At 37.8% G+C, this 11,792-nt stretch overlaps 1 protein-coding gene across 1 annotated transcript; it reads right to left on the bottom strand.

Moving 5' to 3' along the window:
- Positions 1–1,301: 1,301 nt before the first annotated feature.
- On the bottom strand, positions 1,302–10,207 carry sec23b (SEC23 homolog B, coat complex II component). The gene is made up of 19 exons (XM_079883818.1): positions 10,039–10,207; positions 8,604–8,838; positions 7,997–8,054; positions 7,797–7,883; positions 6,775–7,011; positions 6,579–6,661; positions 6,319–6,463; positions 5,374–5,532; positions 5,139–5,254; positions 4,889–5,012; positions 4,502–4,582; positions 4,303–4,392; positions 4,109–4,215; positions 3,640–3,793; positions 3,416–3,493; positions 2,882–3,043; positions 2,700–2,786; positions 1,600–1,821; positions 1,302–1,508 (listed from the first exon to the last, which is right to left on the bottom strand). Exons 2-19 carry the CDS (start codon positions 8,822–8,824, stop codon positions 1,419–1,421), a joined length of 2,301 nt encoding a protein of 766 aa, XP_079739944.1. The 5' UTR covers positions 8,825–8,838; positions 10,039–10,207; the 3' UTR covers positions 1,302–1,418.
- Positions 10,208–11,792: the final 1,585 nt, after the last annotated feature.

Raw genomic sequence — 11,792 nt, forward strand, 5'->3', positions numbered from 1 at the left:
AACTCTTGCTTACGTTTATTATCTAATTAATTAAAATAACTAGTAAATAGCGTAATTATTCCGATGTATATTATTGTCCTGCCTATGTAGCAATAAAAAAAAAAAAAAAGAATCCTTGTATCTGTTACTTTTCTCCGCTCTTGCCAGGATGGGCCAATCGCAGCTGTTGTTGGTGATTACTGGATAATTTTTTTAATACAGATTTATTTGAGTCAAATATAAATTAAAATAATGAATCAAAACGTCTTCAGATTTGGATGCGACTCCAATATTATGTTAAACAACCAGCCAAGCGACCCCTAGAGGGCGCAAGATTCCACTGACTAACCGGCCTGGAGCAAACAACGTTTCCGGTTCATTTTCTGCCGTCTTTTTAGTTCCTATTGAAAGACTATAAAATAATTTTTAGCCTACAACATTTCATAATGAAGACTACTCATTTTTAATTAATATCTAATGACATTTTTAATATTATCTAATGTTCTATAGGCTAACAACAATTGTAATTTTTGATGGTAACAATTACATGTAGACATTGTTTAGAATTAAGTTACACTACAAATAATCAAGAAAAACTTTACAGTTAAATGAATGAAATGCGAAAGTACAATGTATTTTTTTATTGTTATTTTTTATGCCACTTTTCCTCAGGTATAAAATCTTGACATAAGTAAGTACAGATGCCTCAGTCGTTTTAATTTGTAATGTTTTATTTTAGATTGAGACCAGAGTTTGCACATTCAAGGTGCTCAACTTCATCTTTTGAAATGAAATAAACCTAAGAGATTCTCACTATAAATATTATGCATAGCATTAGTTCATAATTGTTGATCAAAGAAAAACTGGAATGTAGGTCACACTTCACATTTAAATTCTTTACATACAACATTCATTTAATTACAGAACTGGAGGAACAGGACTATGAAACACTGTTTCTCCCTGCACGTGAGCAGATCACAGGTACAGTTCATAAGAGTGAGAAGACTATAGATCTGTGCAATACAAAAAAAGAAAAGAAAAGAACAAACGAACATAAGGATACTCGCAAATAAGCCTTAATAGATATTTCAGTCTGAACATGCATGGGAAAGAGCAGCAAGCAACATGATAACAGAAGACATTCTCTCTTTGGGAAATCAGACGTTACAGGGGGAACGAATGAAACGTAACACTTCCTGTTAGACAAAACCAAACTAAATGAATTAAATAAGCAAACAAACAAACAAACATGACAGACAAATCATAATTACTTGAGTAGATGAGAATTAGAAAACATCTAACAACCGTTTCTCTGGAGGACCTCCTAAACAAACATGGAGATGCATTTTATTGTGTCAGAGTTGGAGATGGAAGTTTCTCCAGATAATTGGTTCAAAAGTTCTTCTCCAATCTAAATGTACATCCTTTATTGAGAACGTTTAGGCTGAACTCGAAACAGCCAGTTTCTTGAGATGGTCCATGAAAACTTGCAGACTAACGTCATCTGTGAGGATTGGTGCTCCGGACTCCTGCAAGAAAATTTGTAATATTAGACGTCAGGCATTCTTGAAAGGCCATTCATTTCAAGCATCTAAGAGAAGCACATGAAAGGGTGTGTACCTGGCCCCAGGCGTAGAGGTTGTTGTGTGTCTGGGACGGGTTGACTTTAGAGAGGAGGAAGCGGGCCTGTGAACCTCCGTGCTCGGTGTCGACGTATCTGGGCATTGGGAAGCGCGTCTGCAAGATCTCCTGAGCGTCGTCCAGAGGAGCTTGAAGAAGCTGCTTGAAGTTCTCATACTCTGGCATCTCCTGGTATCCAGCCTTCCTCCACTGAGCAATAGTCTGTGAAGATGACAATAACACCATCACTAAACTGAACCACTGAACTCTGTAAAGCCTGACGTATGAAATAATAGTCAGAATATACATATTTCAATTTTATATCAGATCAGGCTTTTATGGCTCATATAGTATGATATAGCAGAATATGGAGCACATACTTGAAAAAAATTACAATTTTATTCAGAGCCCCAAACTGAGCAAAAATATGTCATTTGGTGCAGTTGCTGATTTATGCAGCCAAAAAGCCAAAGACTTCTGCTTATAAAGTAAATCAGCGAGAGATCTTTATAACAGTATAGCGGCTACTGACGTAAAATACATATAAATATCAGTTGCCACTCTATATCTCCCAATAATATGCGTTATTAAAATGAGATTTAAATGCTTAGTTTTATGTTCAAAGCGGGAAAAAGTTAGAATGCAATGCAATATAATGATGATTGAGAGATAAAGCCTGATGTATCATATTTGATCACATTGTAACATGGTTTTTCTTAAAAATGATGCATGGATAATCAAGTAAACCCAAGTTGCTTCAGTCCAGTAAGTGTTCATCTTGAAATATTACTAACAATATAAGTTATTCTTATGTTTACTTTATAAAAATAAAAGACTTCACAGCAAAAGACTCATGTACCACGACCTAAAGGTGGATGTTTCTGGAATGATACGGAATGGCCTTTTACTCGCTAAAGTAAAGCATCATACGTGCACTTCCAACAGGAAATGAGGTGACCTTTTAAAATGACATTTTGGCCAGATTCTAAAGTAGCATGTATCCAGGAGTGCACTGCAATTAGCTCAGATTTTGGCACTGATTTTTTAAAGAAATCATTATCTAAAGAGGTTTGATATAATGCAAGCATTTGAATTTGTACCTCTCCATGGTAAATCACCAACTGGAAGAAGGTGTCCATCAACAGAATGCGATCGGGAAGGATGCTGCTGCTGTCCAGAAGAACAGGCTACAAAACCAAACAAATACAGGATGAGTACAAGCTGAACTGCACTGCTCCATTGCTTCTGCTCTATAATAATGCTGGGATGGATTTATATTCACCTCTGGAGGGCCGTAGAAAGAGTACGAGTAGAGGATGGGCTGTATCATTATCAGTGACTGTGTCAGATCCTGACGCACAAAATGATGTCTGTAGTAGGACGACTCGTCCGGACTGTTATTGAACACTTGCAGGAACGGGGATCTCCTCAAGTGGAACATGAACTGTCAAGAGAAAACCGACAACTTTTAATATCAGAAATGTGACATTCTCCAAACAGAGTTTTTAAAAAATCACTAAACTATGGAGCTAAAATATGCACTCCTACAACAATCATTGCCATCTTTCATCAACAGTAAGCAATCGCTTGGCATAACGGCATCCAATTGATTGCAAATGCATTTTGACTTTGAACATGCAATGCTAACATTTATTTAAACCATGACCTTTTTTTCCCATTCTCAAAATGAAGACCTCTTGAAATGATAATAAAGATTTTTGTTATACCATTTTAGATATTTAAGACATCTGAACCTTAAACAAACAGACTTTTTAATCATTGCGTAAGCGTTTAACTGAAGGAGTCAATGTTTTACCTGTGGGTAGAGTGAGAGAGATTCAGACAGTTTGAAGGAGTTCGGATCATCTTTACTGAACTGGCCAAACTTCTGACACTGAAACCAAACAACAAACACAAAACCGTGAGTGTGAAGCAACTTTTACACTCAGAATTATAATAACGGCTTAACGATTTGTCATATCGCCGCTTATGAATGGAGGCATTGACCTACATTTCCTTCTGAATAGCTGTGATACTCACCAAGCGAATGAGCTGCCTGTCCAGCCAGCGAAGAACGTCAGGCCCCTCCTCTGACTCCGCCCTGAATACTCCGAGCCGGGCCATGAGAACGGCAGAGGCTTCCTGATCAAATGACGACTCGATGTGCTGGATCTGGGACTGTGCGTCAGCCCAACTAGGTGTGACAACAGAAAGAACCGGTTTGTCGAGAACAGATGACGCACATACTGAACATTCAAGAATTTGGGCTACAGAAGAGCTATTCAGGGGTAAAACTACACGCATTAAGTCTATTTTGAGCAACAGCAAACACAAATAGCACATGGAAACATGAGATATGTCGACTGTAGATAATTTCAAGGCCACATCAAACATTTATATCAACAAAGGAAATCTTATGAATGAAAAGCAACAAGCAAGTCACTGACTTCAACACGATATTGACTGATATCAGAATTTCAAGTGGTTGTAAGCTGAAACCCAGACTCACTTCCTAGCAATGGTGGTGACACGGATCCGCCGCTGTGTGTTTGAGTGCTGGTACTGTGTGACAAACTGAACCGCTCCTCTTCCACCCTGAGGAACAGGGGCGTTGTGCTATACAAATATAACATACCAGTGTTATTTTAACATCAATGTAAATATAAGCATCACACCCGAACAGACAATTATATGATGACATACCTGATTTACCACTTCAAAGTACATGGCCAGTGTGGTGGCAGGCGTAAGACTGCAAATCTTCCACTGACACGTTCCTCCGACGCCCATTTCCTGCGAAAAAAAGAAGACATTCTCACATATGTGTATACATGGGTGAAGTCTTATTGGAATCCATTGCAAAACTAGCATAAGCTCTTCTGCATAAATTCTTGTGACTTACATTGTCTGAAACACAGGGTCCTTTGGAGTTCAGGGACACACATGGTCCAATCGCACCCGATACCTTCAGCTCTCTTGAGGTCTGATAAGGAAAAGGCAAATGGGTTTAAGAGGTTGAATAAACAAGGGAGCATTACTTAATAGCTTACATTACTGTTCAAAAGTTTGGGGTCGGCAAGACTTTTTGAAAGAAGCCTCTTATGCTCATCAAGGTTGCATTGATTTGATCAGTAATATTGTTTTTTTTTTTTTTTTAAATGTAATTTTAAATGTCTTTACTGTCACTTTGGATAAATTTTATGCATCCTAAAAGTATGAATTTCTTCTACAATTTTTTTTTAACAGATCCCAAAACTTCTAAACAGAGTTTTAAGGCCAGCTATGTTACCTTCACTTCCAAAGTACCGCCAAAAGCCATGCGGAACTCTCCATTGTAGTCTTTGCTGAAGACTCTTTGGAAAGTCTGCTTGAACAGAGACGTATTGAAGGAATCGCCCATGACAATGTGGCCCCTAAAACAAAACAAGAAATCATTTCAGCCATACATTTAATTTCACTGGAATTCTTTGGCATTAAAGAAATAATCTTTAAATGACGTGTAAGATTATTAAACTCAATAATCTTCAATCAATGCTCACCCTGTGAGGTTGGAAAGACATTTCATCTCTAGCAGTCCCGTCTGATCCAGCGCACAGGCGTAGATATCGACGCTGTGTCCGTTTACAGCTGCGCGGTTAGACAGAGTCTCGTAATACTAAATAGAAGTCAACAGAAATTCTTATTTAGCTTTTGAGGAATGAAACAGAATGTTTATGGATAACCGTAAATATAAAGCGTACATCACCAGATCCTTTAATTAAAGTCTGTAATCACCTTAGTGGCCTTCTTCAGATGGCGAGCGTTGTCTTTTTGGATGTCGTGCCAGGAGCGGATGGGGGTCTTCAGTTCATCTCCCACCACCATGCCGGGCCCCTGTGTTGGGGGGCCACCGGTGAACAGCATCACACGGGCTCCTGTGTTAGGAAAAGTTCCCTACGAGCAGAATGATAGAGAGAGACAATGAATGAAATGCAAACTTGTATTTAATTCTTGAGCATTCTATCCTTTTTAGGGTCGCATCTTGTTTTTGGTTCATTTAGATGTCTTTAGTCCAATTTCGTTTGGAAGTGCATCGAGACCCCCCTGAAAATATGACTCTCTGTCTGCTTATTTGGTGCACACCAAGGTTTCGGATGACAGTGTTCACACTTATTCAAATGAACCGCACTAACAGAGCAATCGCACCAGAGTTTGTTTTAATCAAACCTAACATGCCAAGGGTAAACACACTCTAAATGGTGTGTTTTCCAGTCTAAACATTTTCAAACATTATTGTCATCTTTTAAAGGGGGGAATAATGCATGCTAAAGTTAAATCAATCATGCTAGATTTATTATCAAACAAACCCAAGAGTGCAGTTGGTAGTATGAGTCTGAATCTTATCTTGAGAGTTATGTAAGAATAATGATTGGGTTGAGTACTAGGTACAACTGTTCTGATATGACATGACAGCTGAAGTGGACCTTGAATCTCACAGCCAGCATTACTGACAACTCACAGCTAGACCACAGTTACAATGTAAGGGGAAAAAGGAAATCTCTCCCACACAGTAGTGAACGTTAGTTTAGCGAAGATGCATTTCAGAATATAAGCACCTAAACTAAGTGTTTCCTGAGCTTTCCACATTTTTACATTCTCTCAATCCCTCTTCGGATCAAATACAGATTTTATTATGCAATACAAGATGAGCTTTTTAAACGAATAACGTGCTGGCTGTACCTCCAATAGTCCAATGGCAATGGAAAGGGCGATGCCTGTGGAACGCAGAGGTCTCTTCCCCTGAGGAACAGGCCAAGGGTCTCTCTGCAACTCCCCAAGCAGGTCGGTCAGGTTCATGTCCACTGCTTGCACAGGCTGCAGAAATCTAAACCAGGTGCAAAGAAAATAGAAAATGAGCACAACTGCCTTTATGTAAATCGTTTTCTTGCATGCTGAGGAGAGTGACGATTTCACAAGGTAAAATGATGATAATCTCATACCTGCAGGAAGCAGCAGCATCATGGGGGGCTAGTGGTTTGCCTTGCTGTCCAGAGGTGGCTGGTTTCATCAGTCCCAGCATCTCCTGCAAACACATGACGCACCGGATTCATTTCACTGAAAACTCTGGATTTATACCCTCACTTGTTGGCTTTTATAGGAATGGTAAATCAAACACGATAAAGAAAGATCACTGACCTGTATCTGTTTGGGTGAAAGCTCCTTTGTGCCGCGGAAGACGAAGCTCTTGGCAATACCTTCACAGCTGAGCTCATGGACCTGAACCATACGGCCGAAGGTGATGAGACCCACCAGGGCGTTGGGTGGCAAGAGACTCAGAGACATCTGTAGGGATTCTTTTAGGGCCTGGAGGTCTTCCTCCTCCAGACATGTGTCCACCACATACAGGAAGATGAGAGGGGTTGGAGGTCCACGCTGAAGAGAAACACACCAGGTTACATAATGGTGACAATACTTACAATTTTGCAATAATTACAAAAAAATATTTTTCGTTATTTATAAATAATTTAATTTATTGATATTTATTTTGTTATATTACTCATATGAATAAATACAGTATTCAAGGCGCAGTAAGACTTTTTTTTTAAATGAAATTAATACTTTTATTCAGCAAGGACAAATTCAACTGATGAGAATTGACATTAAAGGCATTTTTAATGTTACAAAAGATTTCTATTTGAAATAAATGCTTTTCTTTTGAACTTTCTATCAATCAAAGTGAAAAAAAATTTAATCATGTTTCATTATGTTGCATAACCATCTTCAACACTGATGATAAGAAATATTTCTTGAGCAGCAAAACAGCATATTAGAATGATTTCTGAGGGATCATGTGACACTGAAGACTGGAGTAATGATGCTTTACTATATTCAATTAGAAAAAAATAATTGCTAATAATAATAATTTCACAGTATTACTGTATTTCTAAATAAATGTAGTGAGAATAGGAGACTTCCTTCAAAAGCATTTAAAACATCTTACTGACCCGAAACTTTTGAACGGTATGTTCATATTGACAGGAAGGACACATATAAAAGTTTTAAAAGGTCACTTATTTAAATTCACTGATAGTATCATCACACAGAACGACAACGTGGCTTTTGACAAGCATCTGTCTGTGAGCTAAAGGAGTTGTAGCTAATCTATATGTTTGTACAGTACAATGTCTATGTACACTACAGAGTAAATGTAAATTTACCTGCACTATGTACTCAATGGTGGAGAACTGAGGCATTAGTTCTGCGGGCTGGTTCACTTCTGAAATGCCTGCGTATGATGGAGGAAACTGTGAAGGAACAGATGAATATTTACTTGCAGTGACAAGTGTGACTGATGCTAGAGAATCACATGGATCAAAGCCAAGAATGACAATGAGTTTATTCAGTAATGTATTCTTACAGAGTTTCTCTGGAAGCAGAAGTTGCAGGCCCATATCTTGGCTCTGAAGTCCACTTGACTACAAAAAGAAATCAAGTGTTAAATGGGCTAAAGTTGCCTAAGATGAACCCTTTCATAAGCAAGACATTAGCACATGAAGAGAAACAATCGTCTTCCTTCATTCACAGCAGTTAAAAGCAACAATTGGCAGTTCACTAACCTGACCCAATTAACATACCAAATGACAATGTGAGTAAATAACTCTTTCTAGACTGTTTTAACATTTTAATAAGCTCTGGGATAATGTGATTAGCAAGTCTGTGGAAAACTATAGGAAAGGACCAAATCTCCACTTGATCAAAGCACTATTTTACAAACCCCAAAATTTTGTGTTGTGCTTTATTGTGGTTATAAATTGACGGCAACAACAATATGATAAAAGACACCAACGTTCAATTAAAAAGACAGAACGACCTGTTCTTTTGGCTTAATTCCAGCAATTCCAGTCCACCAACTAATTAGTCATTCAGATACCATGATGAAATGTCATATTATTAATCTATAATGGCCACACACTGTACAAACAAACAGAACTCAACACTGCTTGGAAAAGGGATTCAGTCCTTACCAGAGTGGGTTGAGTACGGCTTTGCAGTTGGCCCGGCTGCACAGTACGGGCTCGTACTGGACGGGAGGCAGGTCCGGTCTCTCTTTGAGAGGAGTGTAAAGGCAGGACACAGGAACCACAAGCCGTGTGGCCTCCAGGCGGCTGGAAGGCCAGAGGTTCCAGCTGCAGCGTATTCCATCACGATCCTCGTTCTGTTGGATGAACTCTTGGTAGGTCGCCATGACAGTGTGAACAACTGTGAACGACCAGCAAGAGCGAAATGAGCAAACAGTGAGCAGGGAAGTCTTTTTAACCCTTAACCACACCTAATGGGTTGTGTCTCCAAACTGGACAAGTAGGATAGCAGAGCCTAAAATTAAAAGCAAATACCTGAGTGACAAGAACGATTTCGCCCATGTCAGCAATGTGAACGGAAATTGCATTCTTTTATATTCGTTCTGACGAAGGAATTCTTTCACGCAACTGTCATCTTTGAACAAGAGTGGTTATCTACGCCAAACCTAAAACGTCACTAAGAAGTTGTTGATCAGAGATTTGAGGAGCACCCCAGATGCTATTTTTAAGACACACCTGTCCTAGAATACCTACACTCTCAGACAAAAATGTACAAAAGCTGTCACTAGGGCAGCCCTCTTTCAAAATATACTATTGTGTACTATTTAGATACTAACATGTACCCTTAAGGGATAAATAAGGTACAAAGGTGTAACTTTTGAAAGGGTACTTCCCCAGTGACATCTTTTATACATTTTGTTTCTGAGTATGTACTCAACACAAGCCACAGGTTTGCTGACTAGACACAAAACAAAGTATTAGAGAAGACTTTAACCTCTGATAACCCTAAACCAGAGGGATCCCTGGAAATGCTAAATCATGGTCCAGCACCAGTATTGACTGTTTGGTTACACAATGATAGAGTTTCCAGACAGGCATGAACTCACTGTTCCATGACACTAGACATGACAAAAGTCACAAAATAAGAAACTACTAGGATACAATACTGAATGAGTACAACAAACTGTTAATGGTCAGCAAAGTAGACACATTAATAATAACTGATTGAAGGTTCTTAAATGTATTGTATTGGTGTTAATATTTTACAATAGTACATATTATAGTAAATAAAAACATCTGCATGACGTCACGCTAACATTTTAGTGGCTAAACTCGCGCTTGATTATTCCATCACACTTTCATTACACCACATGAAAATGAAAGCAGGGGAAAGCAAGATATACACCAGAAATATCATTTAAAATAGATTTTCCTTAACATTATTGTCGAAACTCACAGCTAAATAGCGTTACATCCGTGTAAATTAACCGGTTAACACACTAACATAACTGACTTCCGTTAACCTAATCCGGGGTTTGCGATTTAAATCTAACACATCACCGGGGCCCATTTCATTCCTAAAACACGGCGATAGACGTACCTTTTTAATCAATGAGGATTTTGATCCAGGCTGTAATAAATAATATATAATAATCGTGATCACACCACCATTGACAAGTGAAAATGACTTCGTCGTGCAGGATTCGCCCCGGTCGGTGTTCCTGGAGCTCAGAAAAGAGTGACGTGTTACTACACACTCGGTGCGCAACGATTGGCTGCTTCCGTCTGACGTCAAGAGAACGTTACGCCGCAGTGTCGAATTTCTGTGCGTACATGCGTAGATGCAGCGTAGGATGCAAATGAGTTCTGCGTAAACACCTGTGATCACAAATTTCTCGCATACTTTCCATGCCGTGAAATAAAAAGGGCTAGGTTATTTTATATTGTATTATATTATATTATATTATATTATATTATATTATATTATATTATATTATATTATATTATTACATGGCTTGGTTGAATTCCAATATAGAATGCGGTCTGTTATTTCTTGATAACAGACCGCTGCGAAGTATAACACACCGTTACCATGAAAAACAGAGCGTTGCTATGGACGCGGAACGGACTATTTTCTTTAGCGGAAGCAATACAATCATTTTTAAATCAATAAACTCCTTTTTAAATCAATATTTTGTGTCAAATTATTTATTTATTTTGTAGGTAGCCATGTAATAAGCGGGTTAATGTATAGCGAGGCGGTTGTTATAGCGAATAAGCCTGTCCCGTTCAGCCTGTCGGGGTTGTTATTCGCTATAACAACCGCCTCCCTATACATTATCTCTTACTTATATTATATTATAAAAATAGCATTTAGTACTGAAATCTGTTTATTAATATTGATGGATTCATATAATATGTAAATAAGTGCATTTTAATTAGATGTGCCTAATTTTATCGTTTTAAAACGTGTACATGGATAAAGCCACAGTACAAAGAATCTTGTGTAATGTGTAATGTTTAAAATGGTTTTATTCAGAGTAAAACATTAGGTCAAGGGGAAAATGTCACTGAATGCTAAATTAAAAAACTGGTCATGTGATATAATTAATATTATAATATTATTAAGTAGGCTAATTCTATATTTTCTATATCTGTCTCAGAGGCAAGTGTAGCCAATATGAATGGGGGTTTTAATGAAAAATGCATAGAAATCAGCTTTGAAAACACACTCTAAAAACTGAAACTATGATGTACTCAATTTTTAGTGAATCAGTTTTACACTTAAAAATATTCAGTGAAATCGATGAAATATACATCGAATTGAGTAAATGTAAAATTAAGTTGACCTAAATAGCTAAATTAGGTAACATGCATATAAAACTTAGGCTAGTAGTTAAGGCAATTCAAATATTTAAGAAAACCATTTAAAAGCTAATATTTATGAATAATGTGAACCTTCTTCATTTGAATCCACATATTTTGGTATGTCCAACAACAACTCAAACAATCACTTAATCCAGAGATTGTATTAAGGTATAGCAAAGTTTATTACTGTGATATACAGCCGCAGAATTATTTTATAGAGTGCACTGAATGTACTATGAAAAAGTACCTAAAATCTAAAAGGTTTACATCCAAATATACAAAGAAGGTAGACAGTAGAGCTGTATAATCGAACATAATTTAAATTAAAAAAGGAAAAAATGTTAGCCTATTCATCTGTAGTACCTCAATGTGTCCATAGATGGCGCATAGATACAATCTTAAATGCAACTTTCAACAGCATCATCACCTCACAACTCACACACAAACATAGACGACACACGCACTGAGTGTGTGTGTGCGTGTGTG

Source organism: Squalius cephalus (genome assembly GCF_949319135.1).
Source record: "Squalius cephalus genome assembly, chromosome: 10".
Classification (NCBI taxonomy): domain Eukaryota; kingdom Metazoa; phylum Chordata; class Actinopteri; order Cypriniformes; family Leuciscidae; genus Squalius; species Squalius cephalus.